We start from the raw sequence: 20,433 nt of genomic DNA, 5'->3' as shown, positions 1-20,433 counted from the left end.
GTATACGTTTGCAAGATTTCGTTTCGATCAGTCAGAATATTTATTAATTAAATTTAGCACAATAACCATTTTACTTTGAAAATGTGCCTGACTTCCGGCATTATCTTAACGCGTGCCCTTTTACTAGATCGCAAAAGGGGATTATCCCATCTCGTATCATCCCAGGTGAAAACACGGTGACGTCAGGATTCTTTTTTTTTTTTTTTGTAAATTATGTTCGGGCGAAGATAGTTCGCTACAAAAATAACTCCGCACGACTTTCTTCAGCCTTCATCCGTTTAACGTGGAGTTAATCCAACTTTGACTCCACGGTTTGAATGTCCCGCAGCTGGAAGCGGACAGAACTGTCCCCATGTGGACAAACGTCAGGACTACATCACAAACACGGCATCAAACACTCAGATCCTTGATTGAACTGTTTATTCATTCCAGACTCGTTTTGTCCACCAGCCTACAAACCCTGCTTCAAATTAAAAGGTGAAATAAAGAACGCTGCAACAAAACAGACGCGGCTTTCCCTGCAACGCTTCACGTGTCAAACTGGAGGGACGTTTTACAGGCAAGTCAAGAACTCAAGCTGACAGGGGAGGAACGTAAATGTGTATTAAACGTGTGTAAATACACCAGACTCTTTAATTCAATACTGTCTTTCATTTACTGTCATTTTTGCGAAATACCATGTCGTGGGCTTCTCCCTAAAATCTATCCGGATGAAGTGCTACTAAACATGATGAGCACTGAAAAACAAACGCGTTAAAGGTGAACTGCGTGTCCCAGAATGCTTTGAAGGTGCAGCGTCTGCAGCTGGCCGGCTGCCGCTGTAGCACAAAGCACGCCGGGATCATCTTTCGCCGCAGACGCCTGAAGGGTCCCCGGCGGCGGCGAGCCAGACGTTTGCTTCGGATCTGAATGAAGCGTTACCCATAATGCTTTGACAGGAAGCTGCTGCACAGCCCGAATAGATGGCGAGTCAAATAGAGCCCAATTGAGAGTTTATGAATCCGAGCAGGTGGAGGAAGCAGCGGGAACCCAGCGGCGTCTACTTCGTGTGAACCATGGAGGTGCTGAACAGAAGCTTCTGCTTTTTCTTCTTCTTCTTTCCTCCTTTCTCATCTAAGAAGACGAGACCAAAAACAAAATGAGCACCGTCCCAAGAACAAGCGCTCGCCCGTCGCCCGGTTTGAGACGCTGACCTGGCTCGACGCCGGGCCGCGGCGGAGACGCCGCGCCGCTGTCCAGCTGCAGGAGAGCCTTCTCCATGGCCTGGCTGAAGGAGTTCTGGAAGCTGGGCACGGGGATCCGGTCCGAGCCGTCGCTCTCGCCATCGCTGTCCGCCGCCGGCGGAGCGAGCAGCTTGTCTACAAGAAAGAAGACGGGAAGCCGGTGTCGGGAGAACCGGTTTTACCGGAAACATTCCAAACGCAAAGCTCTGAAAACGGCGCCCACGAACACCCGAGCGGCGTCTTTACCCGTCTGCGGAGCGATCCGGGGCGCCGCGTCCACTCGGGCCTTCCCGTCTTTCAGCATCTGTACGGGACACAGCCAGGGTCACGTTACGCCACCGCGTTAGCGCCCCGGGTCCCGGTTAAGTCCGTTTGCCGTACACACCTGTGCGAAGGACACGCAGTGGGCGTCGTCCTCCACGCTGCCCGCGCCGGGCGACGCGCTCTGCCCGCTCAGACTGGGGAACCCCATCGCGTCTGGAGACACAAAGTTGAAACACTTTGAGGCTGGAAACGTCCGGCTGGACGACGCGCAGAGGAAGACGCTGCTCTGACCGGAGGAAGGGCCGCCGCTCGGCGGCGCCGGCGGCTCGAGGGTGAAGTCGGGCTCAGTTTGAGCGCCGCCTCTGAAAGCCGGAGACCTGAACGCCGGGAAGTGCTGCAGATTCTCCAAACCGATGTGCACCTCAGGATCTGGGGGGGGGGGGTTCACACTCAGCTGCTTCCTCTCAGACGGGGCGGGGCGTCTCCTAGGCGACGGCTCTACTCACATTTCCCCTGCTTCTTATTCTCCTCAATTTCGATTCTCTTCTCGCGGCGCTTCTCGTCCCTCGCTTTCTTCTGCCGCAGCCGCTTCCTCTTCTCAAAGTCATCTGTGCGTTTCGGAGGAGAGTTAGATCGAATGTGAAACTGAAAATCTGCATCCTGAAGGAGGGGGCGGGGGGGGGGGGGGCGCTCGAACCTGCAAACGTGTCCAGAGTCTCCTTGGACAGGATCGGCGGCTGCAGGGCCAATTCGCAGATGCTGAACTCGCAGGTGAGCGGCAGGTGAGACAGGTAGCGATGGCGGCGGCGGACCTCCTGCAGCAAACACGAGAGAGAGCCGTTGGCGTCAAGGCGGCAGAACGAGGTTACCCGTGGTCGGCGGACGCCGCCGACCTCGGTGACCGTCTGTCCCACGATCTCCACCACGGTGGCGGTGACGGCGTCCGGACCGGCCTCCAGGCTGCCGTACTCCCGCAGCAGGCAGCGTACGTTCAAAGGATGCAGGAACATGTGCTGGCAGTCATCGGCTGGGGGGGGGGGGGGGGGGACATCAAAGAGAGGTCAGAGATCCACCAAACGACGAGTCGAGCTACAAACCTAAAACCCGGTCTCTGGAGACGACCTTTGACCCACCTTGGTAGAAGTAGTAGAAGGGTCCGTGCACCACGCCGGGGGAGGGGCGAGCTGCCTCTGCTGGGTGGGCGGGGCTCTCCCCATCGGGCCGGGCCTCTGCAGGCTCCTCCTCCACACACTCCAATTCGCCTGCAGGACAACATGGCCGCTCCGCAACGGCGTCCGCCGAGGCCTCGGCCACCTCGTCGTCAAAGGCGGAGGCGTACTGCAGCACGGGCTGCTGGGTAAAGAGACCGCGGTCATCCCCCGTGCGCCCACAACGCCGCCGGAGGAGGAGGCGGGGCATGGAATTAATGATGAAACCTTGGTGCTGCTGGAGCTCGTCAGCACGTCGTCCTCCTCGGGAGACGAAGGCTCGTCCAGGGTCAAGGAGGAGAGGTCAAAGCCGTCTCCCGCATTCAGCCGCCGCCGTTTCAGCAGCGCCTCCTCGCGCTCCTGAAACACAGAGTTTTACTAACGAAGCACAAACGCACCCGTTTGTGTTCCACGTTTATCTCCACCGAAGGGTTTCAGGGTTCCGGAGTCGAGTTACCTCCAGGAGGCAGAGTGCGCTCTGGGTAAAGCAGCCGCCGGCGTCCCCTCCCTGGCCGAGCTGAGCCTCGAGGGCGGCCTTCTCCTCCGCCAGCAGGCTCAGCGTCTGGGCCGGCGAGGCCAGCAGCAGCTTGGAGTAGGAGCTCAGACTCGCGTCTGAAAGAAACGGCAGCGACGACTTAGCTTAGCGCGAAAACGACAACGAAACAGAGATTACATTTAGAGAACGAAAACAAACCCCCACCTCCGAAACGGACCGGCCCCCCCACCTTCACCCACCGAGCGCTGGGCATGGCCACCAGCGCACCCTTCTCCCTCCGCATCAGGCGCATGGTGATCACGTCACCAACCGCGTACTGCCTGGTCTCCATAGCAACCACACTGCAACGGGAACCCTGCGGTTAGGAGCCTTACGTCGTTGTCGTCACCCCCCCCCCCCCCCCCGTCACCTCTTCAGGTCCGCGGCGTGGACGGCCTCGTAGCAGATGGGACACTTGGAGCAGCTCTCGTCGGCGAGCGAGAGGAAGTGCAACATGCACGGCCAGCAGAAGATGTGACCGCAGCGCGTGATGCGGGCCGCCACCGTCGGGTACAGGCAGATCGGGCAGGACGGGACCTCGTGGCTGTGGATCCGCTGCAGGCGCAAACCGGAGGTCGGTGAACGCATCATCAGCCCCCCCCCCCCCTAATGTAAACCCCGACGCGTTCACTGGATGAAGGAATTACTTTCAAATATATCGAGGATTCTTTAATGTACCCTGCATGAATTAACTATGATTTTTTTTGTAATTACGTCAGGTTTGGAAGGACTTCTTGTTATTAATGATGACGTGAAAAATGACTGCTGTCCGAACAACTGGGATTTTAATCCCGTTAACTTTTCTTTTTCTCAGCTCGCTTTTCGGCGGAAAGTCGGTGTCGTGTTTTCCACGAACGGTCCGAAAACGCCGCTCCACATTTCCCTTCTTTTTGGTAATGCGCTGGAAGACTGGCAGAGTAAACGCAGCGCAGCTGCTTGACGCTTATTTTGAAAAGTGCGCTCTTATTTTGTAGTGCAAGGGGAAGTTGCAGCTGTGCTAGAGCTAGCGGCAGAGAGGAGCTGAGCGACACCGGGCTCAGGTGCAACGCTGCTAGTTCTTTCATTTAAGTTTCATTACTCCGAGTATCTGATGAAGAGTACTGCAGGAAGAAAACTGCAGTAAAACTTAAGTCGTCGTCTGACTGGCTGCCCTGCGTGTCAATAAAAGAATGTGTCACGCGATCGACCCACTTCACCTGGACCTGAGTGGAACACAAACACTCACCACTTGCTGCACGCAGTCCCAGCTGACCAGCGTGTCCGGGTCGGTGAAGTGGGCCTCGTAGTTCTGGTCGTCGGACACCACAAACTGGCAGCTGGAACACACAAAGATGGCCGACATGTTGGGGCGCTCTGCGGCCGACGGCGGGAAGCGTGCAGGCGACCTACTTGGCCTGCAGGAAGAGCTCCTTGTTGAAGGGCTTGTGCTTGTGGCCCCATTTGTTCCTCCGGCCCCAGGAGGAGTGGCCCCCATCTCCGACGCCGCCGTTGCCCCCACGGGGTTCAAAGGTGAAGTTCAGCAGGTGGTTCAGGCTTATTTTCTTCGGCCCAGCGAACTGGGCGGAGCTAAACTCCGCCCGCCGCGCCTCTGCTACCTGCAGCGGTGGAGAGGAATCCGTTCAGTGCACTTTAACCGTTTCAGGGATGCTGATGTGATCACAGCGCCGACCTCCTCGCGTCGTCCTCCGGCTGCAACGCCGTACTGTCGGCCGCCTCTCTGAGCGGGTCTCTTGTCAAAATTCTTGCTTTTCTGTGAATTGGCGCGGCGAGGGCCTGGTAACGGGTCGGTTTTAGGAAACGCGGGCTCGCGCTTGCGGTTGTAGCGCTTGGAGCCTCCATTATTTTTGCCTTCTGAAACAACAGGAAAGAATATCAACTACGTCAATGAAATCAATCAAAAGAAAAATAAAATTTGGATCATATTTTTTGTAGGGTTGCAAAGATATGGTTTCAACATTAGATTAAGAAAATCACCATTTTTTATTTCACACAGAAAATAATTGTTTTTTTGTTTTGTATTTTTATCGATGTAAACATACTTAATTACCAGTAAAACTGAGTTTCATGTGATTTTCATAAACTACTTGGACTTTCACTGGAACTTGATATAATGGATCAATAACTTTTATTCCCCTACTTTAACAGCTGTCCTGATGAGGCGTGCGTTTCTGTAATTTGGATTTAATTTAATTAAAAGGGTGAAAGTATAAGTTCTATTTACATTATTTACATGATAAACAAAAAGCTACGCGTTCCTCGTGATAAAAACACGACCGTGTTTTCCGTCGCGTTTATGGCCTGACTGAGGCGCAGCTGTCTTGACAGCTACGTCATCGTCCCAGATAAGCAGCCTTTACGACTAGGCCCCACCAGGCCGCAGCTAGCTGCTAGCACAATATTAACGCTGTTTGGTGGCGGAAGGTTCACCTGTTTTAGCTTTAGTTTCTCCCGGTGCCGGTCCCGCGGAACCGGAACGGGGCGGAACCTTCGTGCTGCTGTTGGGATTTTTCTCCATGTCTGTGTTCGGACAGCGAGTTCTGTTGCTGGGGCCGAGCTCCGGGCAGAGAGCCGCCAAGCTCGCTAGCATCAAACGGAAAAACGACGGAAGAAAGCGGGCTGCGGTGGGTGCGGGTCAGGCGACGAAGGCCCCGATTCATTTCGGTCAAACGGGGGGACCCCATTACGGCGACATCTTGTCAAATCAAGCCAGAGAAAAAAAATAAGAGACACGATATCGGCGTCTCAAGTTATAGCGGCAGGTGGAGGAGAGGACGAAGGCTCGCCACGCGGGGCCAAGACCCCCGAAGTTACGGCCTTCACTCGTTAAGGAAAACAATGTGTCCGCAACGGGGCTTTAGATGTTCCCCAAAAGCTGGGAAACACGGAAATTAAAAGATTTCGGCCAAAAAAATACTTCCGTTCCGACGCGCTAACACTAATGGCGACGGGTCGCCAAGCAAGCACTTGAGAGACCCGGATGTTCAAAACACTGCCAGCAAATATAAACAAGATCATGGCTCCTGCTCGGCAAGGCACTGTGGGAGATGTAGGCAAACGTAAATATAAAGAGACGTTCATTCTGCCATTTGTTTGCCATGCCGACGTGTCATTTTTGTCCAATCATAGTTTAGTTCAATTTAGTTCGTATTAGAATGTTGTGCAGAAATATTTTTTCACCTTCAAAAATTGAGCTTTTATTTGGAAATAAATGATATAAGTACAAAATAAATTGATTACAACATACAAAGGCTTCACTCAAAATTATTATGCTCCAGTTTTCTTTAGTAGAACTTCTACCAAGCAGCGGCAGCAACACATTTTCTTCCTTTCTCTCAGTCTTTAATAAAAATAACCAAAATACACGCATCTGAAGAACTCGACATCACTGCCACCTTTTACTGTCTGCTGCGAAGTCAATCTTCTTCATCTTCCTCGCTCTCTGATTCCTCCTTTAACTCCTGCCTGGAACGTCCTGGAAGGATACAGCTAAGAATTGCTTTGCGAACTTCTTCTTCTTCTTCTGTGAATAGAAAATGAGCGAGACAACCCGTCAGATGTGAACTAGTGCAAATAGAACAAAGGAAAAACACGGTTACGGTTGGTTTCACATTCAGCAAGTTAGTATTAATAATAATTCAATCTCTTACCTTGGTTTTTACATGTCAGAAGCATCCGATGGAGCTGCCTTTTGTTGTATTGGATCAGAAACTTCTGACACGTTCTAATTGTTCCTGGGGAAAAACAAATATTATAATCTTAATGAACTGTCACTTGATATTTAAAATGGATCATTGTTTAGCTCACCTCCAACATGCAAACAGTTCAGGAAACATGGGATCGTCTGCCCACGAGTTTCGACACTGGTGATGAAGGGCAGGGCAGACCAGAGGAGTCTGTAAGATCTTTTGGGGAAACGCAGGAATACTATCCCAGTATGAGCGTTCAGATATTTCACTGCAAAGACAGAGGCCATAACGAAATGTACTGGAACTTTGCGCTGATACTGCACATACTGGGGGCCGCTGCCTTCGCTAGAACCCGGACTGATGCGTGTTGCGGTACTTTAGTCCTCTAATAGCATGTCGTGCTCTTCCATGTCGCATTCATGTGACAACACGGCTCACATTTCCCTCTGACAGTTAGGGAAATAATGAATTACATTTCTACACACAAACAACGAGATTCTAGACATTTATTATTGATTTAATTTTAAACTGTTCTTCGATGCGAGCAGCGATATATATTATTGTGTATTCTGCCGGTAAAGCTAATCCCCATCACCCCGCTCCCGCTCCCGCTGCCTACCGGCGAACCGGATGCCGCAGATAGCCGCGCCGTAGTCCCCGTGCGTGCGGGCCACCGCTGCCTTCACCTCCGCCGCTATGGCGCGTTCATCCAGGAGCAGCAGGCTGCTTCTCTCCGACACGTTCACTTCACAGAGCAAATACCTGCCAGGTAAACACGCACCGTTACGGGCGCGGGCGCGGCGAGTCGGCGGCGCGCGGTGGAGCACGTTTTACCTCGACTTCCAGCGAACCATGGCTGCTGCTGCTCGTCTCTCCTTCCGTGTGACAACTTCCGGCAACAAACCGACGTAGCTTCCGGAGCGTGGCGCCGCACGCCGGACGTACGGGCGGGGACACGTCTTCTATCGGTTGGCGCATCGATTAAAACATCTTCTCGGTAATTAAAACGGAATCTTAATATATACTTCTCAAAGTGCGCACACGGACCGTTCGGAACCGGAACAAGATGAACTCATTTCACGCACTTGTTGACTTTATGTGACGAAACGGGACGCCTCGGGCGTTAACCCAAGCGTACCCCATCGGTAACCATGACAACCGCCACGGTCCTCAGCCAATCACAGCCGGTCTTTCCCCCGTCTCCTCAACACGCATCGCGCCATCTTGAAATTACCCCCCCGTTGTTTCTCTCCCTAAAACCCCAGAAGCACAATATATTTTACCGTCACCGGAGCCCCCCCAGGTATGAACAGTTCACGGAATAAACCCGCCGCGACGGTCGGTAAAGGACAGGCGGACCCGGACGCCGGCCCGGAGGCGAACCACAGGGACCGAAAGACCGGCGGAGGAATGCTGAAGAAGCTGAAGTCGAGGCGCAGCCAGACGGAGAAGTGGCCCGCGGTCACGGAGAGTGAGCTCCGGGCTCTGGGGGAAGACATCTCGCCCGACCACGTCCTGGGCCTGCGGGCCGTCGCGGAGGGTGAGCTACGTGAAGCTAGCGACGTGAAGCTAGCTCCGTTAGCGGCGGCTTTTTGCTCGGTGCTAGCTAGCTGTGGCTAACTAACGACTTTGGTCGCGGTTATGAAAAACACTTCGTAGCTGTTCCGACTCAAACGGTGAAGCTTAACGGGGAACGTTTTACCGAAAGGGGGAGGTGTTCCAGGGGCGCGGCGAGGGTCGGGGTTCCCCGACCCCCCCCCCCCCCCCCGTCACTAAACGGTTAACGCTGGAGTCACGGGTTGTAGCATTTTCGACCACCGGAAAAGTATACATTCACATGACGTCATTAGAAAGCTGTGTGGTTGTCGTTATGGTAACGTGTCAAAGCTAATGCTAATATCAATATTGTAACGTTGGCAGCTTCGCTTACAAAAATCTGTCGGCGAATGGCTTCTGCAAACAAATATTTCTTAACTGTATTTTTAATTGTAAAGTTTTTTTTTTTATATACAGTGAATTAAATTGCGCTGTTCTCCAGCGTGACTCATCAGTCCTGCGAGGCGCAGCAACCACGCAGCAGACAGTGAGCCCTGAGTCGCTATCGCTAAGCAGCCCCGTAACCGCCGTGTGTTCCGTTGCATCGTCCTCCAGACTATCTGTGCAGACCCGAGGACAACGTCTACAACATCGACTTCACCCGGTTCAAAATCAGAGACTTGGAGACGGGGACGGTTCTGTTCGAGATCGCCAAACCCCCCAACGGCGGTGAGTGGCGGTAGCGTAACATTCCCAGACTGCAGAAACAAGATGGTGGACAACAGGATGTTTACAACCTGCGATCCCGCAGCAGGTCCGGTGGACGGCGAGGAGGAGGGCGGCGACGTGGACGCCAGCGCGGGGCGCTTTGTGCGTTACCAGTTCACGCCCGCTTTCCTGAAGCTGTGCACCGTTGGAGCCACGTGAGTGCAGGAACTGGACTTGGCGTCTCGTGCTGCACGAGTCTCTCTGTAACGGCTGCCATCTTGTCTCCAGGGTGGAGTTCACGGTGGGGGACCGGCCCATCCACGGCTTCCGGATGATTGAGAGACATTACTTCCAGGGTCGCCTGCTCAAGAACTTCGACTTCGACTTCGGCTTCTGCATTCCCAACAGCCGCAACACGTGCGAACACATCTACGAGTTCCCGCAGCTCCCCGACGACCTCGGTGGGGGGCGCTCCGAAGCCGCGTCTCGTCTCTCTCCGTTTCCTCCTCCCGTTCATCCTTCCTTTTCTTCTCCTCTCCGTCCTCCTCCAGTTCGTCAGATGGTGGCGCACCCTTACGAGACCAGATCAGACAGCTTCTACTTTGTGGACAACAAGCTGATCATGCACAACAAGGCGGACTACGCCTACGACGGCGGCCTGTAGCGCCCGGAGGGAACGCCGTGATTTCCTAAATCTTTATTCCCGTGTGGACAAACATCCGTGAGACTCGGCGCCGATCAGAACCTCGCCCAGCTCGGATGCTGGGTCGTACCTTTTTACCGCTTGAACACTTTTGCCTTACGTTTCTCGCCATCCCTGCTGGGAAGGGACTCGGTGGACTGAGTTCGTCGTGACGTTGCTTCAGCAGACGCCGGCTGATGGTCGCCTGAACTACGGCTGCGTCTGACGGTGGCGTCCGCCCCCCCCCCCCCCCGGTGGAGAAGCGAGCATCAGCTCGATGCTTTATAGCAGCGCCAGTCGTTTCATTCTGCCAGACGTTCAGGCTTCGCGTTGACGTCACGTTTCACGAGGGCAGGGCGAGGTCGTGTGCTGATCTGTTCCGGTTTGCGGGTCGTCGTCGACTTTACGGCCGCGGAAAGCAAAGCGAGCGGATCGAGCGCAGGACGGTTTCCGCCGTCTCACCCACGATGTCTGCCGAGAGGACATTGCCTCTTTCTACCTGCATCACAAAGTCGACTGTTCCACCAACGTAGAACCTCGACGCTCCGGGATAAATGAGAGGACGACAGCAGAATGTGACTTTCCTGGTTGGCCGTTCGTCCCTGAGACGGCGTGTTCCACCTTATTTAATCCTGTTTTGTTTAGCGCATCATCGCTGTGATTCCAGACCTGAGGACACCAGGAGACCGTAGGAACCGTATAATATATATATACGGTTCCCTACAGCACGCAGGACAGCGAGGCCTCTTTGCTACCAAATTAGATCTGGCTCAAAACCAGTTCTGTTCAGGATTATTAAATCTGAAACGGCCTGGATTGATTGCTAACACGTATTTGTTGTTATTAAAACCCAACGTGTGACTGAAGAGAAAGCGTTCCCTCCTCCAGACGATGAAAAACAGTTCAGGTCAATCTGATAGTTCTTCTATATTCATCTGTCCTAAAAGGGAACCGATGTTCAGGTTCATTATTGTGTTTACCATTGAGTTTCTGAACGTTTTTTTATCAGCAGGATTAAAGGAACATTTCTAAAACTAATTTCGCAAAATGTTGTGGGGATTGTCTTTGTTGATCCAGATTCAGGATAAATTCACATAAATCACATTTAAGGGTCATTTCAGCATCCCGAGTAAAACCACCATTATTGAAATATCTTTCTCGAATAATCACGTCTTAATTTTTTTTTGGATTAGCGGCTTAAATGAATTTATTTTTCCGAATAAAACAATCTTGATTTCTAGAGGAATCTTAAATTCATCTATCAGAGTCTAAATCAGTCAGTTTACGGTCAGTGTGGAGTGGCTTTAATTCACGGCGCGTTTGGTGAGTTCAGACTACATTACCCAGGATCCTCTGTTGTAGACAGACTGCGGCCAGCGCAGCGGCGCGCGCTCCGTGATGGCGTCCCCCTCTGGAAAGATGCGAAGTGACTCCAGCAGCAGCGACGATGTCAGGAGGCGGTCTGGTCTCTGGGAGACGAGGACAAAGTTAATCAAACTATTTATTCTGAGTTTAAAGATGTGGCTTAAAATATCGTGGAAAATGATCACGAAGGATTTTCTTTGAAAGACATCATCCCTGTTTCCTAAATAATATGAAAATGAATGAATTCATTCATTCATCTAATAACAGTTTATTATAAAACAATTCAAATTATGTTTAAAGGAAAACGAAATATTCTCCCAGGTGTCCAAAAATACTTTAATCTTCAGAACATTTAATAATTTATAGTTTATTGCACCAAAAGCAAGGAAAGGGGTAAAACAAAAATGTTTGTCTTTTAAATTATTAATTTATTAAATTAATTTATCCTTTATTTATATTAAAAAAATTAATGAATTTATTTGATATAGTATATATTATACTATAAAACATATACATTTTTAGTATATAAATTATATTATTCTTTCCAACTCTATAATGGAATGTAACTTATATTGCTGTAAATGTTTGACATATTTCGCATTAGAAGCTTTTGCTTCTGCATGTTTTGGTTTTATAGGATTTCTTACGGAGATAAAACGAATCAAACCGCCAGGAAGCTGCTTGTCCTCTCGTCTGTCTTTATAGTCGCTGCAAACTGACATGATAAACATCTAAAGAGGCCGAGTTGATGGTGGGCGTCGACGATGACGATGGGCGTCGACCGCCTCGCGGCGTCATCTCAGCCGGGCAGCTCAGAGGGGATAATGGTATTTAGACGTGGATCCTCTCAGTCAGCAACATTAACGGGGACATGAGGCGTCCTGCTCCCGTCCTCTGAGGTGAAGGGGGAATTAGACCGCTCTGTCTGCTGTGTAGTCTGGGGGGGGGGCGTCGTGGGGGGTGGGTCGACATGGAGAACACCGGCAAGGTGGTCAAATTCTGGAACCGGAGACAGAGTCTGTTCCCCAACTACAAAGTCTCCGACTCGGCCCTCGACCGAAGACCCTCGGAGGTCGCCTCCCCGCCGGCCAAGGAGAGCTACGCGAAGACGTGGAACTCCATGCAGGAGCTGAGCAGAGACATCTACGACATCTACGCCCAGTACGAGGACGACGAGGACAACGAGGACGACGGCGCCCCGCACAAGCCCGTCCCGCCCTCCAAGAACTACACGATCAACATCAACGTCGGCGGGAAGCCCTACCAGATCGCCTACAGGACGGCAGCCAAGTACCCCAAGACCCGCATCGGCCGCCTGGCGACGTCCGCCGACCACGGCATGAAGCTGGACCTGTGCGACGACTACACCGTGTCCAACGACGAGTACTTCTTCGACAGAGACCCGGACGTCTTCCACAGCATCTTCAACTTCTACAGGACCGGCGTGCTGTGGATCGAGGACCAGCTGTGTCCCCGGAACTTCCTGGAGGAGATCAACTACTGGGGCGTGAGGATCAAGAACAGCCACCGCTGCTGCCGGATCTCCTTCGAGGAGCGGCAGGACGAGCTCAACGAGCAGCTGAAGATCCAGAGGGAGCTGGAGGCCGAGGTGGAGGTCGAGGAGGACGAGGAGCTCTTCCGCGACATGCTCATGGGCCGGAGGCGCCGCGCCGTCTGGAACCTGATGGAGAAGCCGTTCTCGTCCGTCGAGGCCAAGCTGATGGCGGTGGCGTCCAGCCTGTTTGTCGTGATCTCGCTCGTGGCCATGACCCTCAACACGGTGGAGGAGATGCAGTACCGAACCGCCACGGGCCAGCTCAGCGGGAAGACGTACTGGGAACACGTGGAGTCCGCGTGCATCGCCTTCTTCGCCATGGAGTACCTGCTGCGGCTGGCGTCCACGCCCGACCTGGCGTCCTTCGGCAGGAGCGTGCTCAACACCGTGGACCTGATCGCCATCCTGCCGCAGTTCCTCCAGGCCATCCTGGAGATCTTCGACGGCGAGGAGAACCACATGAAGCACGAGGCCGACATGCAGGCGGTGGGGCAGGTGGGGAAGCTGGGGCAGGTGCTCCGGATCATGAGGCTGATGCGGATCTTTCGCATCCTGAAGCTGGCGCGACACTCCACGGGCCTGCGGGCGTTTGGCTTCACCCTGCGCCAGTGCTACCAGCAGGTGGGCTGCCTCTTCCTCTTCATCGCCATGGGCATCTTCAGCTTCTCCGCCATGGTCTACACCGTGGAGCACGACGTGCCTCAGACGAACTTCACCAGCATCCCCCACGCGTGGTGGTGGGCGGCTGTGAGTCCGCGTCCGTTTGTTCTTTTCTACCTTCCTCCGACTGTCACCATGACGACTGCCCCCCCCTCTTTCCTCCACGCAGGTCAGCATCTCCACCGTGGGCTACGGCGACGTCTACCCGGAGACCGTCCTGGGACGCCTGTTCGCCTTCATCTGCATCGCGTTCGGCATCATCCTCAACGGGCTGCCCATCTCCATCCTCTTCAACAAGTTCTCCGACTATTACTCCAAACTCAAGTCCAACCAGTACACCGCCTCCCTGAAGCAGCGGGGCGAGGTCCGGTTCGGCAAGAGGGCCGTCAAACGGCTCGGCCTCTGCTGTGGGAGCGCGCTGACTCCGCCCCCCCCGGGACTTTATATAAACAAACAAACAAACGAGACGCTTCAATGTAAACCTGCAGCATCAAATATTTAGAGAAAGGAAGGTAATAAAATGTGTATATTTAGTTTTACATACAGAAAAACATTTTATTACGAAATAATTCTGAATCAAAATCATAGTTTTTTCGAGTTTGATTTAAAAAAATGAGAAATAAAAAACGGAAATAAATATCCATATATATATATACTGTCTATATATTGTTGTGTACAATAGTAATACTGAACAAGGTTTCTTTTTTGTATTATTCTTACTTCTCTGACCCAACAAAAACTTTTGTAAAAAATATAATAATAATTTAATCTGAAAACGAATATTCAGTTTTTATTTCCAGAAATCATCTCAAGCTTGAGATGGAGACTGATTTTAAATCATCAAACATAAAAGTGTCTCAAGATAATCCCAAAATGATTGAGAAAAATCGTTTATATTCAGTTTTGGGGATTGTTGATTTAAATCAAATTTAATACAAATTCAAATAACATTTTGTGCACGGACATTCTTTGTGCTTTATTTGTAATCGCTGTGAAACATGAACGTCCACCACGCTGGTTTAGACGCTTTGATTTTGTACTGTTCAGGTTGACTTTTGATTTAAATGTGTGCGTTCCAGCTTTTCAATCGATGCAACATGAATCACTGTCAATGCGTGCATAAACAAGAGACGTGACTGATTTCAATAAACGCTTATTCAACCGCTTCCGTCATCGTTTTAATGCTGAGAGCGTCGGAAAGTCTCACCTGTTCACCTGCATTCATCTCTTCTGACGGCTTCTGGTAAAATATGATATTATATTAGTTCTCTCAATTGAATGAATGAATCTGGTAGGAGAACTGCGTGCAGGTGTGGATTCTAGCTCACGCACCTTGATTATTAATCAATGAATGAATAAATCCCCACATCGTCCACCAGGTGGCAGCGATTCAATAAGGAGCTCCGCTAAAACCACAGAAGAAGAATCTCGTCTCGCAGTCCTCCGCGGAGCTAAAGTGACCTCTGTTGCTAGCCGGCTGTAAACGATGGTTCCTCCCGTCGCCGTGTCGCCTTTAATTAAGGTTCGTGTTGTCTTCTCTGTTGCGTTAAAAGACATTCCTGTTTTTATCGTATCTCAGTCTGACATGCTAACATGCTAATCGTTAGCTGGGAGGTATGCTAGCCGACGGTTAGCGATAACACAGTCATTGAAGTCAGGCCTGAGCGAGTTGTTGTGTTTGTGTGGTCTCTTTATTATTATTATTATTATTATTATTATGATTATTAGTGGTAGTATTAGTATTGTTCCGGTGTCGCGTTATTAAAGGTCGGTAAACGGAACCGACAACCGCTCACAGAATCTGCCGCTGAAAAGACGAAGCTCGATCTGATCGTTGAAATCGAAAGATCTCGGATTTAATGGATGCAAATCTATAAAACAGCATTTTAGAAATGATTACAGATTATTTTATGAAGGCTTAACTCTTCAGTAGTATTGAATGTGTGCGTTCCGGGTCAGAATAGAGACGATCTATTTTTGTCGTCGTTGTCGCCGCCTGCTGGTCATACGCGGAACTGACAGCCTCCAGACAGGTGATCCGTAATCACAGGTAAATTTGAGTCGAACTCGATCCCGGTGATTTCAACGAACGTCACAGGAATAAGATGGTGCTGATTTATATTCTCTGGTTGTGCGTGAGCGTAGAAACACAATAAGCACAAATCGGCCGACGGTCTCGAGCCGAAAACCTCCCGGGAGTCCGTGTTCTTATTTTACGGCTTTCGTTCGCTCTGCTTTGTCCTTTACAGACGACGAGGTATTCCGCCCTGATTCTTGGCGTCATCTACGGCAAAATGAGATACAGTGAGTTCACTCGGTCGTCAAAAAACGTGCAACCAAAAGAATGTTATGTATATAAAAGACATATCGCCCAGAGGGGGGGGGGGATAACTGTCATGGCATAAATATCATGCGGTTGCTTCACGTTTACTTTAATCCACTCAGGTTACCTGAAGCCCATCGCGGCTGAGGAGAGGAGGATCGAGGAAGAGGAGCGAAAGATTCGTCTGGAGCAGGAGCGCATCGCCAAGGAGCTAGCGGAAGGTAAAAGCGTCTTTGCCGCGTTCCGACCCGTTTTACACGCTGAACGCTAAAAGCTGCGTTTCTCCGTTTCTCCGTCTGCCTGCAGCGAGTGAAGAATCCATCCTGAAGTAACGCCGAGCTCGGCGCCTGATCTCCCTCCTCGGGTCACGATGGAAAAGCGGGGGTCACCCCCCCCCCCCCGATGTGTTCACTGTCACCCTGAATAATACGACGCCCCGGTTGTTGTTTGTTTGTTGCTGCGGGTTGAAGCGAGTCCATAAATACAGATGAACAAAGATCCCCGTCGTCTGTGTGTTTACTGTTTCTAACGATCGCGTCGTCGCTATGACAACCGTTTCACACGTCAAACGTGACGTTCTGTGTGACCTGCTAACAGACGGTGAACCGGACCTTTCAACCTGGAATCATCCTGTGAAGGTGACAATAAATGTTCTAAAGAAAAACCTGCTGCTGAGCTTCACGTTTATTCAGCGAATAAATAGAACGGTAAACAGAACCGGTGGGCGAGGAAGAGGAAGAGTCCACGGGTCCACGGGTCCCCGGGACGTTCTGAGCTCACGTCTCCGTCCTTTTATCGAAGGTGCCCATTAAAGATGGGTCAGAGCTCCGGGCGTCCCCTGAATACCTCCGAGGCGGCGAGTACGGTCCGGGCCGGCCCCAGTAGTCCACGGCTCGCACCCGGTACAGACCTCGGACCTGCAGCGCCGCTGGAACACAACCGGGTCGTCAGGACCGGAGGACGGGGCGCCTGCTTCCTGGCTCGTCGTCGTCGTGGAAACGCGGACTTACCGGGCGAGAAGACGAAGGACGTGAAGACGGTGTCCCGAGCGTTGACCCGGGCGAAGTCGAGCTGCCGCTCGGAGAATTCCACCTCGAACGTCTTTATGCATCTGGAAACACGGACACGCCCCTTCGTTAGAGAACGTCTGGCTTGGAGGAAGTGACATCACGGGGGGGGGGGGGGGGGAAGCAGCACCTACTTGGAGCGAACGCGGCGATCCGACCAGACGACCAGAACCTGGCCTTGGGTGATGCCGATGAAGCGTAGCCCCCCCACCTGATCAAAGAGTCGCGTAAATCCTCCCCGTCTTTCATTTTCATCAGAAAACACAAACGCGCTCCGCTCACCTGCTCCGGGGCGGATTCGGGCCGAGCGCAGACGTGGACGAGGAGGACGGACGGCACCGCCAGCCTGGCCTCCAGGGACAGAGTGTCCCCCGCGGGGACGCCCCAGGGGCCGCCGACGAGGGGGTCCTGGTTCAGGGAGGGGGAGCGGGTCAAAGAAAGCCGTAGCTCCTCCCTCAGCAGGAAGTGTACGCCTGTTAGCTTCCAGATTAGCATCGCTAGCACAGATTTGACTGTTTTCACGCTCTCCTCTGGTTTAAAGGTGACGTCACCACGCTAACGGATGTCACCGCGCTGACGGTGACGTCGCCACGCTAACGGATGACATCACCACGCTAACGGTGACGTTGCCGCGCTAACGGTGACGTCACCACGCTAACGGTGACGTCACTGTTTACCTGAACACTCCTGAGGCGTCTGAACTGCTGCGCTGTCGGGTAGTCGGGCCGGCCCATGCGGCGCCACAGCCGGTACGGGTTCGTCACGCTGTTGTCCATGTAATACGTGACGTAAACAAGACCTGGACACGGAGCAGGCCCGGAGTCAAACCCGCGTCCGCAAGCGAAGGCCTGCTAAAAACCGGCGGCGCTTTCTTTCCTGAACGTACCCGTTTGTCCCGCCAGGCCTCTCAGCGAGACGATGACGTCATCGGCGGCGGCGGCGGTGCCGTTGTCGTCGCTGTTGTACAGCAGCACCGCCGCCTGCCAGCTGTCCGACCCGCCCGCCGCGGCGGGCTCGTGGCGGCTGGCGAGAACTCCCAGCGTGTTGCTGCTGGAGTTGAGAACCCGGGCCAGGATCTGGGTCTCTCCTGGAACCACACGGGAGGACCCGCCTTTAGAACCCGCGCCTATCCGCCCTGGAAGGCTCACCTGCTCAGAGGGGGCGTCACCTAGCAGCGCCAGCAGGCCCATGACGGCGAGGACGGGCTTCCTGATGAGCTGCACGTGGGGCGGGCGGGTGTTGTTGACCTGGAAGCGGGCGGTGAGCGTGCGCTGGGTGAAGGGGTGTGGCCAGTAGCTGAGAAAGGCGTTGTCGTTGCTCAGCAGGGTGTAGTTGACGGTGCAGTTTGGGTCGGCCAGGAGCAGAACCTGGTGCTGCTGGATCACCTGGTGGAGGGAGGGGTTAGTTGACCCGCCCCCCTTCAACAGAGCTGGGGGGGGGCGGGGGCGGGGTCATGCGACACCTCACCTTCACCACCATGGCAGCGTAGGTCACATCAGCACGCCACTCCTGGGGGCGGGACCAGCCCACCAGCGGATCAGCCTCGTCGTTGTAAACGGGGAGGCGGCGGAAGCGGGGGAAGAGCTGCTGGATCTCCTCCACCGTCTGGATCTCCTCCAGCAGGATGGGCAAGGAGTGCCCCCCCCCCTGGAGGGCGGGAACAAAGAGGCGTTCCAGAAAGCGCGTCGGGCGGGCAGCGGACCGGGTTCACGGCGAGCCCACCTTCTTGTGCAGGGCGACGTAGTCGATCCTGACCCCCGTCTCCCCGGTGAAGTAGTTGGTGCCGTTGTAGCAGTGCTGCAGCATCGCCCAGCAGTACGGCGAGCGGGGGGGCGAGTGACACCCGTCTCCTGGACCGCCGAACCTCAGGAGGCTGCTGGCGGCGCGCAGACCCTCCGAACAGGCGTCGTAGTAGTTCAGAAACCCTGAATAAGAACCAGGCGGGGGGCGGAGTCAGGCTCTGGCCCGCGGAGCGGCGTCACGCAGGGCGGCCGCCGCGTTTACCTTGAACCGACATGGCGACGCCGTCAAAGTCCCGGTTGCTGGGCTCGTTCCACGTTTCGAAGTTCCACCGAGAAACGGTTCCCAGACCGTAAATATCTGAGAAGCAGCGTCCAGGATGAAAAGGACAGAAACCAGCAACCAATCAGAGCCGCGTAGCGCACGCCGGCCCGGTCCAGAACCCCATCCGGCCCGCTTACCGATGTACCTCTGGGCGATGAGCCGGACCAGATTCCTCCACTCCAGCACTTGTGATTTGTCCTCAAAGTCCGTAAAGTAGCTGGAGACGCTGCCCATCAGTTCAAAGCCTGCCAGCCACAGCGCAGGGATTAATCACAGCCGATCAGTCAGTGATGTCTGTCATCAAAGGAGGCTCGTTAGTAGATGAGCAATACGGCGTCGGTTTATTTGTCTGAGGATTATCGCCACGGCAACCGTTCTGAGATGATGTCGGAACGATGAGTCTCCTTACCTGGTCGCTATAGCAACCGTTCTGTGATGATGCCTGAACGATGCGTCTCCTTACCTGGTCGCTATAGCAACCGTTCTGAGATGACGTGATGTATGAACGATGCGTCTCCTTACCTGGTTGGAGTCCATTGATCCACAACAGATCCACCAGCTGGTCCAGTTTGGTGAAGTTGTACTGGACCCGTCCTGCAGCGTCTCTGCAACATCAAAGCAGAACAGACGCCATCTTCAAAGCAGATGAACATTTCATGAAGAGGCTGAACGGAAACGTAGGCCGCTTGCCGACTTACCGGGCAGTGACCAGTTCCAGCATCCAGTGGATCCGGACCTGCTGGATCCCGCCGTGGGGCACTGAGCCCACGAAGGCCAGGTTCTGCTGCTGGTCGATGCTCAGGTCAAACTGGTGGGACTGGTTGTGAGGAAGAGGCGGGCTGAACACAAGCAAGAGCAGCTGGTTTAACTTTGTCATTAAGAACAAACCAATGAATCACTGGCTGGCTCCGCCTTCTGTGCTCTGATTGACAGACTAAGTCATTCTGCTTTTTCATGTTATAAAATCTTGTAAAATGCATAAAAAGATATTATTTTAAAAGTATGACATTGTTAAAATAATCATTGTGAAGTATTTAATTAAATTAAAATATTTTATTTTACAATTTAATGACCTTATGGCCATATTATATATGTATCTGCTATTTATCAAAATAGTATTTATTTCAAAATTATGTTTTTATTTATTTAATTGTGACTCTTTTGGGTCCTTTCATTGAGTTGTTTTTTCTCTTACATGTTTTATCAAGTTGAATAACTTACCAGAAACCAGTGCTCCTCCAGAAATGTCTCAGGTCCCCAACTGATCTCCCAGCATCCACCGCGACCAGAGACGCAGCCGCGGAGGTTCGGGTAAAGATGGCCAGAACCACGAAGGCGGCGGTGGTCTTAACGGATAAAAGGTGACGCAACATGACCGGAAAACTGAACGTCAAAAACCCAAAACAAAACTTCCGACATAGAGCTCAGAGGATACACAACTAACTTTCACATAACATTTCTACTTCCGCATAGAGCTGCGGTCGCGCGAGCTTGGTGACGTAGAATATGTGCGACAACAATGCTGTCTTTTGAAACAACTTTATTGGTAAAACCAAA

At 52.6% G+C, this 20,433-nt stretch overlaps 5 protein-coding genes and 1 long non-coding RNA gene across 8 annotated transcripts; 3 read left to right on the top strand and 3 right to left on the bottom strand.

The window, feature by feature from the left end:
• Positions 1–405: 405 nt before the first annotated feature.
• Positions 406–6,191, bottom strand: rnf10 (ring finger protein 10). Of its 3 annotated transcripts, none has more exons than XM_068760654.1 (17): positions 5,658–6,191; positions 4,900–5,081; positions 4,620–4,825; positions 4,456–4,546; positions 3,601–3,785; positions 3,396–3,532; positions 3,153–3,307; positions 2,924–3,055; positions 2,621–2,840; positions 2,381–2,514; positions 2,185–2,302; positions 1,994–2,095; positions 1,779–1,916; positions 1,609–1,700; positions 1,470–1,527; positions 1,194–1,358; positions 406–1,113 (listed from the first exon to the last, which is right to left on the bottom strand). In XM_068760654.1, exons 1-17 carry the CDS (start codon positions 5,815–5,817, stop codon positions 1,040–1,042), a joined length of 2,349 nt encoding a protein of 782 aa, XP_068616755.1. In that variant the 5' UTR covers positions 5,818–6,191; the 3' UTR covers positions 406–1,039. The 3 variants fall into 3 exon arrangements, with proteins under 3 accessions (XP_068616755.1, XP_068616757.1, XP_068616758.1); XM_068760656.1 differs by having other exon boundaries at positions 2,621–2,837; XM_068760657.1 differs by having other exon boundaries at positions 4,900–5,078.
• Positions 6,192–6,426: 235 nt separating this feature from the next.
• pop5 (POP5 homolog, ribonuclease P/MRP subunit) lies at positions 6,427–7,795 on the bottom strand. Its single transcript, XM_068738658.1, has 5 exons — positions 7,751–7,795; positions 7,536–7,678; positions 7,035–7,184; positions 6,878–6,961; positions 6,427–6,750 (listed from the first exon to the last, which is right to left on the bottom strand). The coding sequence occupies exons 1-5, from the start codon at positions 7,768–7,770 to the stop codon at positions 6,644–6,646; spliced, it is 504 nt and encodes a 167-aa protein (XP_068594759.1). The 5' UTR covers positions 7,771–7,795; the 3' UTR covers positions 6,427–6,643.
• A 422-nt stretch (positions 7,796–8,217) lies between these two features.
• Positions 8,218–9,824, top strand: unc119b (unc-119 lipid binding chaperone B). The gene is made up of 5 exons (XM_068760658.1): positions 8,218–8,456; positions 9,068–9,181; positions 9,267–9,375; positions 9,449–9,621; positions 9,712–9,824. Exons 1-5 carry the CDS (start codon positions 8,222–8,224, stop codon positions 9,822–9,824), a joined length of 744 nt encoding a protein of 247 aa, XP_068616759.1. The 5' UTR covers positions 8,218–8,221.
• Positions 9,825–12,177: 2,353 nt separating this feature from the next.
• LOC137893028 (potassium voltage-gated channel subfamily V member 2-like) lies at positions 12,178–14,474 on the top strand. The gene is made up of 3 exons (XM_068738458.1): positions 12,178–13,509; positions 13,592–13,829; positions 14,470–14,474. Exons 1-3 carry the CDS (start codon positions 12,178–12,180, stop codon positions 14,472–14,474), a joined length of 1,575 nt encoding a protein of 524 aa, XP_068594559.1.
• Positions 14,475–14,810: 336 nt separating this feature from the next.
• On the top strand, positions 14,811–16,409 carry LOC137893068 (uncharacterized). Its single transcript, XR_011105439.1, has 4 exons — positions 14,811–14,944; positions 15,672–15,726; positions 15,868–15,966; positions 16,052–16,409. It is a non-coding gene; the product is annotated as an uncharacterized lncRNA (long non-coding RNA).
• Positions 16,410–16,418: 9 nt separating this feature from the next.
• idua (alpha-L-iduronidase) lies at positions 16,419–20,338 on the bottom strand. Its single transcript, XM_068738498.1, has 14 exons — positions 20,098–20,338; positions 19,575–19,715; positions 19,399–19,481; positions 19,014–19,121; positions 18,817–18,912; positions 18,535–18,737; positions 18,280–18,459; positions 17,981–18,197; positions 17,699–17,899; positions 17,490–17,611; positions 17,095–17,220; positions 16,947–17,023; positions 16,756–16,856; positions 16,419–16,673 (listed from the first exon to the last, which is right to left on the bottom strand). Exons 1-14 carry the CDS (start codon positions 20,247–20,249, stop codon positions 16,522–16,524), a joined length of 1,959 nt encoding a protein of 652 aa, XP_068594599.1. The 5' UTR covers positions 20,250–20,338; the 3' UTR covers positions 16,419–16,521.
• Between the last annotated feature and the right edge of the window lie 95 nt (positions 20,339–20,433).

The sequence above is a fragment of the Brachionichthys hirsutus genome, chromosome 4 (genome assembly GCF_040956055.1).
Source record: "Brachionichthys hirsutus isolate HB-005 chromosome 4, CSIRO-AGI_Bhir_v1, whole genome shotgun sequence".
NCBI classification, from domain to species: Eukaryota; Metazoa; Chordata; class Actinopteri; order Lophiiformes; family Brachionichthyidae; genus Brachionichthys; species Brachionichthys hirsutus.
The sequence above is the reverse complement of the archived record's forward strand: the minus strand, read 5'-3'. Positions and strand labels throughout refer to the sequence as shown.